This window comes from Acanthisitta chloris, unplaced genomic scaffold (genome assembly GCF_000695815.1).
Source record: "Acanthisitta chloris isolate BGI_N310 unplaced genomic scaffold, ASM69581v1 scaffold32905, whole genome shotgun sequence".
NCBI classification, from domain to species: Eukaryota; Metazoa; Chordata; class Aves; order Passeriformes; family Acanthisittidae; genus Acanthisitta; species Acanthisitta chloris.
This window is the reverse complement of record NW_008675971.1, coordinates 12,279-29,550: the sequence shown is the minus strand read 5'-3', so window position 1 is coordinate 29,550 and position 17,272 is coordinate 12,279. Positions and strand designations below refer to the sequence as shown.

General features: G+C 53.2%; 1 protein-coding gene across 1 annotated transcript in view; it reads left to right on the top strand.

Annotated features, from left to right (window-relative positions):
- PLCG1 (phospholipase C, gamma 1) overlaps positions 1-17,272 on the top strand; it is a gene marked incomplete at its 5' end in the record, with an annotated part of 24,136 nt that overhangs the window by 2,132 nt on the left and 4,732 nt on the right. Inside the window, 22 exons of the mRNA XM_009075951.1 lie at positions 3,867-3,951; positions 5,036-5,119; positions 5,292-5,314; positions 6,401-6,473; positions 7,487-7,588; positions 8,305-8,423; positions 9,124-9,209; positions 9,531-9,651; positions 10,077-10,245; positions 10,657-10,779; positions 11,682-11,783; positions 12,007-12,194; positions 12,483-12,683; positions 13,098-13,217; positions 13,498-13,678; positions 14,014-14,091; positions 14,554-14,657; positions 14,904-15,000; positions 15,126-15,198; positions 15,456-15,613; positions 16,140-16,236; positions 16,689-16,913. Of these exons, the coding sequence (XP_009074199.1) occupies positions 3,867-3,951; positions 5,036-5,119; positions 5,292-5,314; positions 6,401-6,473; positions 7,487-7,588; positions 8,305-8,423; positions 9,124-9,209; positions 9,531-9,651; positions 10,077-10,245; positions 10,657-10,779; positions 11,682-11,783; positions 12,007-12,194; positions 12,483-12,683; positions 13,098-13,217; positions 13,498-13,678; positions 14,014-14,091; positions 14,554-14,657; positions 14,904-15,000; positions 15,126-15,198; positions 15,456-15,613; positions 16,140-16,236; positions 16,689-16,913 (2,609 nt within the window). The remainder of the gene's footprint in view (positions 1-3,866; positions 3,952-5,035; positions 5,120-5,291; positions 5,315-6,400; positions 6,474-7,486; positions 7,589-8,304; positions 8,424-9,123; positions 9,210-9,530; positions 9,652-10,076; positions 10,246-10,656; positions 10,780-11,681; positions 11,784-12,006; positions 12,195-12,482; positions 12,684-13,097; positions 13,218-13,497; positions 13,679-14,013; positions 14,092-14,553; positions 14,658-14,903; positions 15,001-15,125; positions 15,199-15,455; positions 15,614-16,139; positions 16,237-16,688; positions 16,914-17,272) is intronic.

Below are 17,272 nucleotides of genomic sequence, written 5' to 3'. Positions count from 1 at the left end.
GAATGTGTTGCATGGGAAAAATCCTGCTGCATTGGACATTTTTGCCTTTGCAGTGATTCATACTGTGGCGTGACGAGAGCACCGCTGGGTGCACGGGGATTTTGCGGAGGAGGGATAAATCCTCGCAGAGGCAGAAAGGGAAGGAGAGGAGCTTTAATCTGTTGCAGCTGCTCTGCATATGCCACACACCTTTCAAATCCAGGCTTGGGTTGTATCTGCAGCCTGCTGGATTTCAGTGGTGACTGGGCATAGATTTTCCTAGTGTTCAGCAATGGAGAGAGCACTGAAGCACGTGCAGGGATGGCCATGTGGGGGATTTGGAGGATGAGTGCAGGAAAAATGGAAATAATTGGTCCTTTTCCTCATGTGATTATGCAGTAAAATGGATGAAATGGCATCCCAACAGGACAAAAAGAGGTTGTGTGTATAGATCTGCCTGCCTGAGGCAGGTTGGCAGAGCTGACAGTCGACCTGTTGCATCCCTCTTGTTGTTTTTCATACCATCTTTCTATTAGCATTTAGAATTAAGGCAGGAAAATCCAATATATTCCTTACCTGTCAGCCACAGGGAGAAGTTTCAGTGCAAAACACCTAATTAGGAGAGCTGCTGCTCCAGCCCAGGCCACGAGAGGAGCAAAGCAGCTGCAGAGGGGGAATGTGGAAAGATTTTGGGTCTCCCCATTTTACAAACATTTTACAAGTATCCATGTGCTTTCTGCAAGGTGGAGGCAGCAGTTAGGGGATATACACATCTCTTGGATTAAATCTTTGCCTCGTGAGGCATTTCAGCATTAAACTTAATGTGGCTGAGCTCTTTGCTTTTGCTTCTCAGCCTGGAAATGTGTTTTCAAAGGGAACAGTGAGTTGTGTTTTTGTGGGTTTTTTTTAACAAAAACCACTTCTTTTGCAAACCATCCTTAGTCCTTTCCAGAACAGGCAGGTTTTTGGCAGCTGAAGAAATCATTCCCAGCATTTGTGTACCCCACACCCCAGCCTTGTGTGCTGGAGCCCTTTCCTCCTCTCTCCACCTCTCCCTGCTGGGTGCCGGGACATACCTTCCAGCACGCCGGCAGATGTTGACTGTTTTCACTGGCTTCTGGGCCTTTGGGTATTTGTTTTTCCAAGGGAGGTTAGGTGGAAAGAGGAGGATAACAGGATGCTGGGGGTTTTTTTCCTAACTGCTGCGGAGGAGACTGTTTCACCTCTGGCCAGGAGAGCTGCCCATGGCTGGGAGCGGAGTTACAGCACTGGGGACTGGCAGGGAGTGAATGTTTCCATCCCCTGTGAGAGGGCTGGACCACTCCTTTGGCCTGTTTGTCATGAAACCTTAAAAACTTCCGTAGAAGTAATTCGTTTGTTTATTTGATTTTTTACTTTCTAGTCTCAAAATACTACCAAGCTGTTTATCCAAGGTCTCCAGAAATTTAACATTATTAATCACACACAGTAAATAAAATCCTTCCGTGCCCTGTCCTCCTTCCAAAGCCGAGAGGGAAATGGTGGTCACAGCTTTGACAGGGCTTGTTCTTGTCACGTCAATGAGCAGTGCCATGGTCCAGCACCTCCTGTGAAACAGTCCAGCATCAGCAGAGCCAAGCACTGGCTCCAGTGGGTCTCCATCCTGATGCCTACTGCTGGTGCTGCTGTTCCAGCCCTTCCTGCTCTTTTTACATGAACTTTTTTTGCTGTCTCAGACTCTCACCAAGGAGGCATTGCTGCTGGGTGGCCATGGGAACTCTGGGTGTTCCATGACAGCTGTTACATGCTGTAATCCCTGACATGTGAGGGCATCTCTCATTGAACTGGCTCACTTCCCATTCCCATTCCTTTACTCTGCCCACTTCCCTGTCACCCAGGATCCCATGGCTTGGACCTGCTGCCCTGGAGGTTGCACAGCACCCTGCACATGGCCATGGGTGCTGGGTATGTTGGAGAAGGCAAGGGGCAGGATCCACTCACCTTGAACCCCTGGGGTAACTTCACCTTCTGGGGGAGGTGGAGGTGCAGGGAGAGATACCAAAGCTGCTGCTGGTGCTGAGTGTGTCACTGTGTAGCTCATGCAGCCTGGAGGGCAGGGGAGGCTGGGACCATTTGCCAGCTTTTCTTTTTCTTTTCCTTTCTCTTTCCCAGTCCTGCCAGCGAGTGGCAGGATGCTGCCTGCACAGTCCCTGGCCAGCTGGGTGCTGGCCTTGGGCACGGCACGGGAGCCAGGCCAGGTCCTGCTCTGGCCGTGTGTGCTCTGAGCACAGGAACAAGGGCTCTCTGTGTCCTGCCGGCTGCCGGGGCCCTGGTCTCTGCAGCGCCTGACACCAGCCGGTTTCTCCCTCTCCATGGGGCTCCCTCCATCCCTCCTCCTTCCTGTGGTGTTTGAGATCACCCTGTTTCCAGGGCAGAGTGTAAAAGAGATGCAGTTCACGTCACTGTGGGTGCCAACCTGTACCTGGGTTAAAACCCATGCACAGGACATCTCCCCTGATATATTTGAGGGCTGGAACATCTCCCCTGTGAGGACAGGCTGAGGAGGTTGGGGCTGTTCAGCTTGGAGAAGAGAAGACTGTGGAGACCTCATAGCAACTTTTCAATATCTGAAGGGCCTACAAGGAGCCAGGGAGGGACTCTTTGTTAGGAACTGCAGTGATGGGACAAGGGGTAATGGGTTCAGACAGAAGGAGGGAAAGTTTAGGTTAGATATTAGAAAAATGTTTTTTCCTGTGAGGGTGGTGAGACACTGGCACAGGTTGTCCAGGGTGGTTGTGACTCCCCCAACCCTGCAGTGTTCAAAGCTTGGTTGGATAAATCCTTGAGCAACCTGCTCTGGTGGGAGGTGTCCCTGCCCATGGCAGGGGGTTGGGGCTAGATGATCTGTAAGGGCCATTCCAAACCCCAAAATTCTATGATTTTGTATTTATATTTGCACTCCAAAGCCATCAGCATTCCAGGGTCACACCTACTCTACATTTTGCAGGATGGGGGAGCATCCTGTAGTATTCTGGGCTCCTACAGACTCAGTGTGGGGCAAAAGCAGCATCCGTGATGGCAAGGTTGGACTCCCAGGACTTGCTTTTGAGGCAGGAGCTGGCAGAAAATGATTATACACAGACCTCTCAGCTTCTTAAATCCTGCAGATGGGAGGCATCCACAATTTTATTTTTTTTTGCTGCAGGGCTGTTGCCCCATGAGAGAACACCTCTGGAGCAGGCAGGGGCAGCCCAGGGCTCCTTTGCTGCCTGTCTCTGCCTGGCTGGCTGCAGGATCCTGCTTGAGGTTGGCATTGGAGCCCTCCCTGATCCAGGAACCAGCACATTTGGTGTGAAGAGCCTCAGGGGGAGAACAGCCACTGCTCCATGTCAGCAGTGTGTGTGTGACTTGGGGGAATGCAGCTGGGTAAAACGTGGCAGTGCTGTGCCTGTGGCTAGAGACTGAAAATTACTTTTTTCCTCTCCTTAGGATAAAATTAGCTGAGTCCAAACCACTCACAGAGCCTGCCCTCCTCCAGCAGGCTAGAGAGTGGGTTTTGGAAGGGATTTGGTCACCCAGCATCCACATTTGGGCACAGATACTTGAAAAATGTCTCTTCCTGGTCAGTCCTGTAAAGCTTTGTGTCACTGTGGCATCAGCTTGAGGGTGTTGGGACTCACCCTGCACTGTCAGGAGCCTGTAGGAGTGGTATTTGCAGTTCCCATTGATGTACAGACATCTCTCTCTGCTCCCCACTGTTCTGCCTTTGGTGCCAACCTCAGCATCCTTCTGGGATCACACATCAGTCCTTGTCTCACAGGTGATGGCCCTCTGGGCACAGACCTTCTGTGCATGTGGTGTCCTGGCACCTCCTGAACTTGTTTTCCCTCTTTCCCCTGCTGAGCCAGGATCTCTGCCAAGGACCTGAAGAACATGCTGTCTCAGGTCAACTACCGAGTCCCCAACATGAGGTTCCTGCGGGAGAGACTCACGGTGAGTGTGACCCCTCCATTCTCCCCCTCAGCACTGGGGACCCTCAGCAGCCTGTTGCCTGCCTTTGTGCAAACCCTGGTGTTGGTTAAACTCCCACGGGGTGTTTGCATGTGGCAGAGGCTCCCAGCCTTTCCTGGGAGGGCCCCCACCCACGATGGTGACTGAAGAGGTGCCAGCTCCCACTGGGTGCCGCACCCTGGCCCATTTGTGGCCTGCACCTTCTCTTTACCCCACCCTGCCTCCCACACTCCCTCATTGCTCCTGGCTCTGGTCCTGGGTTTGGTGCTGGGGTAGAGCACAAAAGACCAGCTGCCAGGTCCTGCATTTTAGGTGCTGCAACCCACTGCCACCGAGTGATGCTCTGCCAGTGTCACCACAGACCCAGGGATGAAGGGTCATCTGGTGATGACTAGCTGTTCCCACCAGCACAGAACTCCAAGGTCAAAGAGCAGGGTATCCAGAGGAGAGCTGACACTTGGGGTCTTGCAGTTTCCAGATACTACAGAGATTCTCAGCAAACAAAAGATTAAAATGAATCTTTTGTAACTGTTCAAGTAAACAGTGATGCTTTTATCAGCATGGTGATGCCTTTGTGTGAGTGAGCTTGGGGAACTGCAGAACCTAGATGAGGATGTGCCCATGTTCTGGGTACTGCAGGGCCCCACTGGCCCCTGCAGAGATCATGGAATCACAGAATCATTAAGGCTGGAAAAGCACCCTAAGATCAAGTCCAACGATTGACACAGCACAGCCACATGTCCCTAGGTGCTGCATCCAGACATTTTTTGTACAATTCCAAGGGTAGCGAGTCCACCACTTCCCTGGACAGCCTGTTCCAATGCCTGACCACCCTTCCATGAAGAGATCTTTCCTAATGTCCAACCTAAACCTCTTCTGGCACAGCCTGAGGCTGTTGTGCAGGAGGCAAAGTCTGGACAGGTTTTGGCCTTTTCCTCCTCTTTCCAGAAAATTTCAAGATTCCCTGGGAATCTTGGTAGGAGGAGACACTCCTCCTGCCATGCAGAGTTGCCTGTGGCCCCAGTAAAACCTCTGGGTTTGTTTTTTTGTTTTTCTTTTGCCTCAGGATGTGGAGCAGAGGAATGGGGATATCACCTATGGGCAGTTTGCACAACTCTACCGCAGCCTGATGTTCAGCGCCCAGAAAACGGTAAGAGCTGAATTCTCCAGGGCTGGAAAGGGAAGGAAGAGACCATATTTGTTGCTGGGAATTCCTTCTTAATTGTCTTTTTAACCTTGCTGACCTCAGGATGAGTTCCTGTCTCCTGGGAGTAAAGAAGTTATTGAGTGCAAACCTAATGCTTCTGCTTCTTGTTTTGCAGATGGATGTCCCATTCCTGGAAAGGTGGATAATTCTCTGTATTTGCTGGGGAAGGGGCTGGTTTCTTTTGCTCCATAACATGCTTTGGTACCTGCAGCAGTGTGTCAGGATAAGGCATGCTGCCCTTCTCTTGCCACCACGCTGCCTGTGGTTTTGTGCTCTGAACAAGCATCTTTGCTGCAGACACTTCAGCTCGGGGCAGTGAGGGCTCTATCCCTCCCAGACTTCTCACTGAGATCCAGCTCAGGTCAGTTGGTGATGTGAAGTGACCTCGAGCCATCTCCCAGGGGTTGTCCTCATGGTGGCCACAGAGCCCTCTCTCCCCAGGTGCCATTGGTGCCATTGCCAGCTGTGCCCTTCCCTGCCCTCTGCACACCTTGGCTGTGGTAAAAAGAGCCTGAATTTAGACACAGGAGCTAAAGAGTGAAGGACTTATTAATTTGTCCAGGTAATTCCCAATGGTTTCCTTTCTTTTTTCCTATGACCATTGAAGAGAGATGGAAGGACCCTTGGCAGATCATCTAGCTTATCCCTCTGTCCAGGGCGGCCAGCACTGCCCCGTCCAGTTTGGGGTTTTGTGGCCCAGCATGGCCCTTGGCTGTCTGTTGCAGCTTGGTGCAATCATGGCCCAGTCTTTTGAGATAATCAGCTACAAACAGTTCCCTTCTTCATTCCCTGTGTGTTGTCTCCCTGAGTCCATGTCCTCTGGATACCTGTAGGTCTGTCCTGTCTGCAGTCACCCCTTGACTGCCCTGCACCTATTTAGTTCTTTTCACTCATGTACAAGCCAGACCTTCTATTTTTCTGGGTACAAATCTGTCTGTCTGATGATTTTTGCTACCCTTCACTATAGTTTCACATTGTTGTGCCCTTGGCAGTATGAATCCTGGACTGCACCTGGAACAGTCCTTGGCTCTGAGATGTGGACATGTCATCTCAGCTGCTCTGTGTTTGCTCACAGTCTCCTTGTCTTTCTGCTCATCCTGCTCTGCCCCTGCAGGGCTGCTTGCTCAGGGCACATCTGGCTGCATGTGCCATGGATGTGGAGGGGTGGCATCTCATGATGTGCTGCATGAGTGACTGAAGCTTCTCTCTCTCTCTGCTTGTCAGGGGTGGAGAAAGGTCTGAGCACTTCAGGGTGTCACTGCTGGAGCTGCAGAAGTTCTTGCTGGAGTACCAGAGGGTGAGCTCAACACAGGCCATGGGGACAAGGGGGATAGGGATCCAGTGATCCAAAGGCAGCCTTGCCATAGACCTGGGTTGATTTGGTTGTGGAGTGCTCTGCCTGCCATGGCTATAACCTGAGCCCATCCTTCCTGGAGTGGAGAGATGTTGCAGGGGGAGCACCGGTGAGGGCAAATCCATCCTCAGCCAGGTACCCTGGTCAGAAAAGGAGCAAAGAGCAGGAGATCTGGGAGGAGTGGAGGTCCCAGGAGGGATTAACTGGGCAGTGCAGGTTTACCCAGTCCTTGTGACCTCAGCTAGTTAGTGAAAGTTTGTAGCAGCCAATATCATGTCCATCCTGTTGCTTGGGAGGTGTCAGCAGTTCCTGAGGAGCAGCTGATGGATTCAGTTGCTGATCTTTCCATGTGAAAGCAATCTTGGGTCATTCAGCAAGGACAGCAGTGCACGTGCAAACACGCACACAGACACAAGCAGTGCATTCATGGGCCACGCAGACCCTTTGGCTCTTGCTGAGCTCCTGTCTCACTGCTGGTCTCCTCCAGGGCACAGGGGTGGCTGGTAAAGCCACTGCTGTGACCTTTGGGAGAGTGTGGAGCTTTCTGCTCTTCCCTGTCCCACCACCTCCCTGCCCGTGGTCTGCAGCCAGTGGGGAGTTAACCATCAGGGAGAGACAGCCTTTCAATGTCTAATGAAAGAAACCCAGGGAGAGAGAGCCAAAAGAAGATGCATTGGCTTCTGCTGCTGAAGGAGGAGGGATGGCAGATGTGTGCAAAGATGCTATCAGAGAGAAAAATGCATGGCATTGAGAAAAGAAGCCCACTTAGAGGCAGAGCAGATTTCCTCATTGCGTGCTCTCCGGCATTTGTGCTGACAGTTGAGTTCCTGGCAGAGATGGTCTTGCATCAAAAACCTCCTCCTTAATGATTAAAGCTTCTAGCTGGATGAGCTGCACGTGGTTTTGAGTAAGACTTTCTGAAACGGTTTCTTTTATGTCTCTCCTGGGGTTTGCAGGAGCTCTGGGCTGCAGATATCCTTCAGGTACAGGAATTCATGTTCAACTTTCTGAGAGACCCTTTGAGGGAGATTGATGAGCCTTATTTCTCCGTGGATGAAGTAAGACACCTTGAGCATGGTGTGGAGTGGGGTGACACAGTGGGTGACATCCCCAGTGTGATGTGTGTTGTGGTGTGACAGCTCTGCTGTCTGTGCCTTTGCTGTGAGGTGGTGGTGCTGGAAGGATCACAGCTCCTGTGAGATGTGTGGCTGTGTGAGATGGATGTTGTGGGTCACTGTGTTGCACAAAAACTGGTTGGCAAAGAGAATGACTTCTGGGTTCTCTTGTGCTGACTGTGTGCAGCTGGGAGTGCTCATCAAGCAGTTCATCTGGAGGAGGAAAGGGGCTGCATTTGGCTTAAAGCTGCTTCTGGGGTATGTAAGGATTTTTTCAAAACAAGAGCTGAAAATTAATAAAAAACAACTAGAGATGACCATGTCACTGGTACTCTGGACTAAGCCAAGATCCCTTGTCCCACGTGGCCTTAGGTAGCACCATGTGAGGTGCAAAATAAAATGCAGAGCCATTCATTTGTCTCCAGCTGGGTCAAAGGAGCTGGCACACAGATATCTGGCACAGCTCAGAGGGTAGGTGGCAGTCCCTAGGCTGTGGTTACTTGAGCACTGGCTCTGGTAGCTTGTGTGTTGTCTGGGTGGCCTCTGGTCAGTCTGTGCTGGGTTGGTGCTGCCATGGAGGGGGGGAGATGCATGTGAAGCTAAACCACAGCACTTGGCTCCTCCACATCATTAACACCCTTCTGTTTCTTCCTGAGCAGTTTCTCACCTTCCTGTTTTCCAAAGAGAACAGCATCTGGAACTCACAACTGGACATGGTGTGTCTGGAGAACATGAACAACCCCCTCTCCCATTACTGGATCTCCTCCTCACACAACACGTAAGGACTAGGGGAAGGTTCTCCCTATCCAGCTGCTCCCAGTATCCTTTTCCCATGCCAGGGTGGGGTTGTCCTGATTTTACCTGATCCCAGTGATAGTTCAAGTAGACTTTTTCAAACCAGAGACCTTCCTCTTGGTGTCCCAGTCCTCCCTTCTGTTGGTTAGCCATAAATGTTTTGCTCAGACATTGTCAGCAGCAAATATCTGCACAGCCCTTCAGGTCCTGAGCTGTCACTCTGGTGATTTCTCACCATTAGCAGTGTCATCATCCACAGCCTCTCAGGACAGATGTGATAAAACCTGTCAGGCTGAAATTGGCAATTTTCCTTCTCTGCTGCTAGAAGAATGTTGCAGGAACTGCTTTCTGTGCAGACAGACTCTGTCTGTGCTCCCCCTTCAGGGGTTGCAGTGGCAGCACCTTAGCCTAAATTTAAAGGACCAAGAGTCTAGGCCAGCTGAGCAGCCCAGAAGGTAGAGAACAAGCTCCTGTCTGCCTGCAAGAGCTGGTCTAACCCTGGTCTCAGCCTGCTGCTGCCTCATACAGGGCCTCTTAGTGGCACCAACACTGATACCACTATTTAAGGCTTATCTCAAGAGCCAGCAGCAGGGGTGGACATCAGGGTAGTGCTGGCAGCCCCTTGCAGGTGGGGAGGGTGGCAGAAGTGTGTTGCTGTGCTGAGGAGTTCTCTCACCTGGAAGGTACCTGACGGGGGATCAGTTCTCGAGCGAGTCCTCGCTGGAGGCCTACGCACGCTGCTTGCGCATGGGATGTCGCTGCATCGAGCGTGAGTACCTGGGGCTGGGGCTGTCTCTGTCGTTACAACAGCTTGTGGTGGTTGAGAAAGACTTTGCAGGGAAGGCAGGGCTGAAGGTTGATGTGGTAACATTATCACCGTGATGTGCAGAAAGAGCTGAGGTCGTTAGCTTTGTGAGACCGAGTGGTACACGGCCAAGGTTTTGGGCCCTCAGGAATAGCTGGGCTTTCACCTTGCTCCTCTATTGCACCCAACATGGTTCCCTGCAGTGCTTGGTTCAGCCCTTCACATGGCCATGTCATGCTTGTATTCCAGCCTTTGGGCTAAGTTTCCCCTGTGGGTCTCTTTCAGTGGATTGCTGGGACGGTCCTGATGGCATGCCAGTCATCTACCATGGACACACCTTAACCACCAAGATCAAGTTCTCTGATGTCTTGGTCACTATCAAGGAGCATGCCTTTGTCACCTCTGAGTGAGTACAGCAGGACTGCTGCTAGCAGAGCTGCTGGGAGGGCAGAGAGAGGGTAGAGCCAACGCCGTAGCAAAGTGAAGCCCACCTTTATCCAGAGATCTGGCACAAGGCCTGGGATTTGGTGGAAAGAAAGCATGTCATGTCTCCCAGCCAGAGGGAGATATTTCCCATGAAAAAAGTTGTGGGAGGGAGGGCTTTGGGTAAATCCCAGTAGTTTGCCAGTCCTGCTCCACCCTGTTCACTGCCAGCATCAGCAGGATACCTTGCTGAAGGGTGGTTACACCAGGTGCTCAAGACAGCACAAATGGCTGTCAATGTGAGCTACTCCTGGAGGGCACAGAGTCCAGGTTTTGAAACAGAGCTCAGAAGTCCTTGATTCCATCCAGACCCTGTGCTGGCTCTGACAGCTCTCCTCCTCCTCCTAGTTTCCCTGTGATTCTGTCCATCGAGGACCACTGCAGCATTGCCCAGCAGAGGAACATGGCTCAGAATTTCAAGAAGGTCTTTGGGGACATGCTCTTGACCAAACCCGTTGATATTTCTGCTGATGGCCTTCCCTCTCCAAACCAGCTCAAGAGGAAGATTCTCATCAAGGTGAACTCCTGTCCCCAGCAAGGCTCCTACGTGAGAGAATGAGGGCAGAATGGGGTGAGGGTGTGGGCCTGAGGGCAGCTGCGTACACCTGGAAGGGGGTGGTTGGAAGTGGAGACATGCTAAGAACAGCTGGAGACAAAAAGCTCTCTTGCTTCAGAGTTGCTGCTGGGAAATGAGCTCAGCAGCTGAGTGCTGCCTTTCTTGAGAGCGTGGGGGATGTTGCTATTGCTGCTGCAGGAGTCACCTCTGGGAAGAAAGGGTGGGGTTTTAGTGCCATTCAATGATCTCTGTGGCGTGGGTCGTCGTCCTTTTAGTCTGGAGGAACCCACTACAGCAGACCTGGAGTTTTAGGGCTGTTCACCAGGAAATCCATGCTGCTTTTTGAGTGCCTGACCTTATCTCATTCCACAGCACAAGAAGCTGGCGGAGGGCAGTGCTTATGAGGAGCTGCCCACGTCTGTAATGTATTCAGAAAATGACATCAGCAACTCCATCAAGAACGGGATCCTCTACCTGGAAGACCCCATCAATCACGTATGTCTCTGCTGCTCTCACCCTGTGCCTCTGTGGCCTCCATGAATGACATGGTGGCTCTGTTAGGTGCTGTGTGTGCTGGAAGGAAGGAGTGTAGTGCAAATGACAAAAGAGGCTGTTGGTCTGTCCAGTTTCTCAGGCATCCCTGAAGGCTGGGGGAGTTTTGTGCTGTCCCCTGTGCTCTAACCTAGGCATCTCCTGTGGGCCCTTGCTAGAGGCAGAAGGCTGAGCTAGAGGGAGCTCTGGGCCAAGGCATTGCAGCTGTGCTGTGTTCTCTGTGCAGCCTGTGCTCTGTGCTTCAGAAGGTTCTGGTGATGTCTGTTTCCAGTCCTGCTTGCTACCAAGTGCCTGCACACCTAAGCAAGCATTCTGCACTGTAAAGCTCTGAGTCCTGAGTTACTGTGGCCATTTACTCACACACAGCACACTCCTTCAGCAGCTTGGCTTTTCTGAGGGTCTGTCAGGCAGATATGTGTGAATGAAACAGGTTTTTTTCCTGAGGATATCAGATAAACATAACCAGATAATCATATCTGATATCCTCACCCCTGGTAGCCCCTGTGCTGAATCCATGCAGAGTGTTTTCTTTTGGCATTGATTTGCTCTTCATTTGGTTATCTCCTTCCGATACTGCTGGGGTGTTTGCAGTGTGATCTGCAGTCACTCTGTATGTAAGCCCTGTCACATGCTGGGGTTTTGCTACTGATAAATCCTTCAGATCTGGGGGATGTCTTGGAACTCCTGTGACTCACTGAAATCAGTGTTGCTGGTGATTGTCCTTCACAAAGCTGATCACCCTTCCCTGCTTGTGCTGGTCAGGAAGAGATGACCCCACAGGAGGAGGGTGGACCAGCTTAGTGCTTCCTCAGGGATTTCTTTGCCCAGAGTTTGTTTCCTTGCAGGAGTGGAACCCACATTACTTTGTCCTGACCAGCAGCAAGATCTATTACTCTGGGGAGACAACCAGTGACCAAGGAAATGAGGATGAGGAAGAGCAAAAGGAGGTAAGGGCTTGACATGAGTTGTTCTCTAAGGAAAGGACTTGACTGGCCAAAGGACTGAGCATGGCTACTGCCAGCTGACTTCAGGGGGAAATGGGAAGTGGTGGGAAGGATGGGAGCTGCTTCAGAACTCCCTGCTCCTGGTTGGAAAACTCCTGAGCAGAGCAGGCTCCAGCACCACGAGCCTGTCCTCAATAATCCAAGATGTTTGGTTTCCTCCCTGCAGGTGAGCAACAGCACGGAGCTTCACTCCACGGAGAAGTGGTTCCATGGCAAGCTGGGAGCAGGACGCGACGGGCGGCACATCGCGGAGCGGCTGCTGACGGAGTACTGCATCGAGACCGGCGCCCCCGACGGCTCCTTCCTCGTCAGGGAGAGTGAGACCTTTGTTGGAGACTACACCCTCTCCTTCTGGTGAGGCCCACGGGCACCAGCCTGCTGCTCTGGGTCACTCCTGGGGCAGTTTCATTTCTTCAGTGGTGGGTTCCCATTTCCTGGGGGTTTGTGAGCAGGTTTCTCCCCTTTTTCTGTGCCCCAGCGTCATGTCAGCTCTCTGCCCTAGTGCAGAAAGGTCAAGTCCTGTGGAATCCTCATGTGGTGGGTCTCCTCTGGGGCAGGAATTCTGTGACATGCTGGGGCCGTGGCTGAGGCAGGTGCAAAATCTCCTGGACAGCCCTGGCTTACCTGCTCCCTCTTCCACAGGCGCAACGGGAAGGTGCAGCACTGCCGGATCCACTCGCGGCAGGATGCTGGCAGCCCCAAGTTCTTCCTGACGGACAACCTGGTGTTCGACAGCCTCTACGACCTCATCACCCACTACCAGGAGGTGCCACTGAGGTGCAATGAGTTTGAGATGAGGCTGACAGAGCCCGTGCCACAGACCAATGCCCACGAGAGCAAAGAGTGAGTGCGTGTTTGAGCAGGAGGGTTTGCGTCTGTTGGGCAGTAGGACCCTATGGGAAACTCTCCCAGATCTCCCTCAACCATTCCTCCCTTGCTGGGGCTTTCTGGTCCCCACTTGCTCCCTGTGGAGCTCTGTCACAGCAGCCGTGCTGACCAGCCTCATTGTGTATGGAGCTGGTTGTCCTGGAGGCTCAATGCAAAGCACGAAGGTACTGGGTTTGGTTGGGATACCCTCGCCCAAAGGGCTCTGTCCCATTCCAGTCTCATGTATATGATGTTCTCTGCTCCCTGTCCTCCTTTTGAGGATTCAAACAGCCTTGTAGGGACTGAAGGGGAAGCCATGTGCCATGGCAGAGGTGTGGGATGAACTGGGTGTGTGGAGATCTGTGCACAGTGATGTGTCTTTCCTGAAAGGTGGTACCATGCCAACCTCACCCGGGCCCAAGCCGAGCACATGCTGATGCGAGTGCCACGTGACGGAGCCTTCCTGGTGCGCAAGAGGAGTGAGCCCAGCTCCTATGCCATCTCCTTCAGGTGTGTCCCTGGGAGAAGGGTGGTGGGTGTGGAAGGTGGAGCCAGGATGCTGCAGAGCAGCAGAGGGACCATAAGCTGGACATGAGCCCTCCCAGAGTTCTTGCTCCAAGGTGGTCCTGGACAAGTCCTACAGCCTCTTGAGATCTGTCAGGACCTACTGTTCCTTCCGTTTTCTGATGGGAGATGCCCAGAGGCACCTTTTCCTTGGGTGTCTTTATTTTGGCAGAGACCTTCTCTTGCCAGGTGCCAAGTGGCTTCTCTCTGTCTTTCCGTGTGCCAGGGCGGAAGGGAAGATCAAGCACTGCCGGGTGCAGCAGGAGGGCCAGACTGTGCTGCTGGGCAACTCTGAGTTTGAGAGCTTGGTGGACTTGATCAGCTACTATGAGAAGCATCCGCTGTACCGCAAGATGAAGCTGCGGTACCCCATCAACGAGGAGACGCTGGAGAAGATCGGGACAGCGGTGAGTGTGGGCGCCACACCCACACACCCACTTCACTCTGTGGAAGAACCCAGCCAGAGGTTGATGGATAGGTCATTTTTGAGCTGGTGCCTTGAAGTGTGGTGGTGTGTAAACCACCTCACACCTCCTGGGGCTTCATGCCACTTACTGGTCTGAGTGAGGTTTCTTGCTGCTCCTCTGAGCCACACTGGCAGGGAGTGTGGGCTTGGACTGCTGTCTGCTGTGTGCAGCATCATCTTTGGTCTTGTGCCTTCCCTGGGGCACTCTCCCCCAAGGCAGGGGAGCTGTTCTCTTGCAGAGTCACTGCTGTAACTGCTGATCCTTTGCTTCCATAGGAGCCAGACTACGGAGCCCTCTATGAGGGACGCCATCCCGGGTTCTATGTGGAAGCCAACCCCATGCCCACCTTCAAGGTATGATAAAAGTGCTTGGGATAGGACAGTCTGCAGGGCCTGAGGGTTTAGCAAGTATCTCTTTATTTTTCGAGAGCTGTGTTATTTTGCACAGTCATTTCTAGACCATGAACGGAAATACGCTGGAGATTGAACCTACAGGTTCCCAGGCTGGGCGGCCTCTTGTTCTGAGCTCTCCAAACTAAACCCATCTGTGGCTCTGGGACAAAGGAAACGGCCTGTGTGGGGCCATAACAGCCTTGTGACCTCTGTTTTAGCATAAATGGGGGCCTTGATTTGTTCTGCGAGGTGTCACTAGGGTCTGACAGCCTCTGGCAGCAGGGCTGGATGCTACCTGCACACAGTGTGCCTCACAGCACCCCCTACAAACACATCTGTGGTGGGAAGTGATCACTCATCCCGTGGGCTCGTTGCCCACATGTCCATCCCCTGCCCAGCCTCATGGGACCCCTCCTATTGCAGTGTGCAGTCAAAGCCCTGTTCGACTACAAGGCACAGCGGGAGGACGAGCTCACCTTCACCAAAAACGCCATCATCCAGAATGTGGAGAAACAGGAAGAAGGCTGGTGAGTTGGTCCTGAACCTCCCTTTTTCCTCAGGGACACGGTCAAACCTTGCTGCCACCATCCATGCAAAGGTGTGTCCCCTCTAGCATTGTGTCTCTCTGGGGATTGCCCACAAGCTGCACAGTCCTAAAGCCTCATGAACCTGAAAAGCACATGATGGAGGAGCTGCCTGTCCCCCTGATCCCCACTCAGGATGATCTGGGGTCCCATGGCAGGTGCTGATGCTGCCCCTTCCCTCCCTTCCAGGTGGAGAGGAGATTATGGTGGCAAGAAGCAGCTGTGGTTCCCTTCCAACTATGTAGAGGAAATCACTAGTCCCAGTAACCTGGAGCCAGAGCGGGAGGTGAGTGTATGTCCCTGAGCTCAGCAAGGAGAGGTTGTGGGGAGGAGCATGTGCCCAGCCCTCTGCACTTGGCTGCACTGCCCAGCACCATGCCCAACACCATCCTTCCTGTGCTTCCTTCCCAGCAGCAGCTGGATGAGAACAGCCCCCTGGGAGACCTGCTTGGTGGTGTCCTGGATGTGCCCTCCTGCCAGATTGGTGAGTGCCAGACAGAGCATTACAAAGGCCCCTTGAGGCTTCTCAACCCCCTCAGGATACACTGTGTCCTCACCTATTGCTTCCTGAGCTCCATCTGTTGCCTCCAGTGACCAGAAATGGAAACTTCTTGTGTCTGAAGAGTCCCAAGGGCAGCCATGAGTCCCTGTGGCTGAGTTCTCCCTTCCTCCCTCTGTGCTGTGAAAGGCTTGGCTCAGCGTGTGCTGTGACCTTGCCCTCTGCTGCCTCTCCCCACACAGCCATCCGCCCCGAGGGGAAGAACAACCGGCTCTTCGTCTTCTCCATCAGCATGTCCTCGGTGTCGCGCCTGTCCCTCGACGTGGCCGCCGATACGCACGAGGACCTGCTGGACTGGGTGAAGAAGATCCGGGAGGCAGCGCAGACAGCTGACGCACGGGTGAGTCCCCGTGGCAGGGGAGGCACCTCCATGCCAAGTCCTGGATTTTGCAGGAGCTGAGGAGAAGGTGGAGGCTGGCACGAGGGTGGTGAGGTGACAGTCTGTGAGGACTGGCAGACCAATTACAAGGATGATAAAACCAGAGCAATCTGACAATTGGACAAGGAGTGGTGGCCACATGTTATGGCTTGAGAGGTTCAGTCTGGATATCTGGGGAGATTGGACAGTTGGGAGGGTGCTGCAGCCTTGGAAGGTCGTCCATCTGTTGAGGGTGACAAGGCCACAGCTGTTCTGCACTGGAGCTGCTGTCTGTCCTGCTCCAGGCAGGAGGTAGGACCCACCAAGGGCCCTTGCCATGGGGTTTTTGTGGTGTCCCCCCATGCAGATCTGGCAGACCTGCTGGTGGATCTCACAGCATGGGCAGGAACAGCCACACCAAGCAGTGTGGATAGATTTTTGAGCTGGGTTATCCTACACTGCTGCTGCTCCTCCCTGGCTTGACACATCTCTCACGCTCTCTTGGCAGCTCTCTGAAGGGAAGATGATGGAGAGGAGGAAGAAAATTGCCCTGGAGCTTTCGGAGCTTGTGGTCTATTGCCGACCTGTGCCCTTCGATGAAGAGAGTGAGCATCTGCTGGGCTGGAGGCCATCACAGGCAGTCACTGTGGCATTGCAGGCCCCATGGTGTGCCCCGAGGTGCTGATTTGGCTAGATCTCAGCAGAGACCAGGTATCCAAGGTGTCCCAAAGCACCTTGGAGCTCTGGAAACATCCTTCTCAAGAAGATGGAAGTTCCCTTCCCCATCCCTCTGTTGCTGGTATCTGTCACCATCTGGAGCAGCTTCTGAGGGAGTGGGATTGGAGAACATTGTGCCTGATCACTGAGAGCAGTGCCAATGCTTTCAGCCATTGGTGTTGCACACCAGGCAAATGCCCACCAGGGCACAACAGGGTCTGCACCACCTAATGGTGGCTGAGCCAAGGCAGGAGAGGGTGATGTTAGGAAGGAGTCTAGGGTGGTTAAGTGTCTGGAAAAGGAGTGTGTTCCTGGCTTACACAGTGCTGTCTCCTCCCAGAGATCGGCACAGAGAGAGCCTGTTACCGAGATATGTCCTCCTTCCCCGAGACCAAGGCGGAAAAGTATGTCAACAAGATCAAAGGCAAGAAGTTCCTGCAGTACAACCGTCTGCAGCTCTCCCGCATCTACCCCAAGGGCCAGCGCCTGGACTCCTCCAACTACGACCCCCTGCCCATGTGGATCTGTGGCAGCCAGCTGGTGGCACTCAACTTCCAGACCCCAGGTGAGGGCAGCAGGCAGGGAAGGTGGGCAGGCTCCTGGGGTGCCCTGTGCCTCCTTCGAGCCACCTGCCTGCACCCTGCTCCTGGCAAATGGGGGTTCCAGAAGGGGCTCTGGGTCCAGGCAGGGCTCTGCAGGCAGTGAGACACAGGGAAATGTGCTTCAGAGGATTGGATTGACTCAGGGAGCTGGGCTGAGTCTGGGGGTTGTGCCATGAGAACAAGATGAAATGGAGAGGAGGCAGGGAGTTCCCCCTGGTCCCTGGTGACAGGCAGGGAAGGTGCCAAAGTGGACGGTGCAGCCCCAGCCCTGGGAGTTGCAGGATCCGAGTCCAGCTGGCAGCTCTTCTCGCCTTTCCCCAGC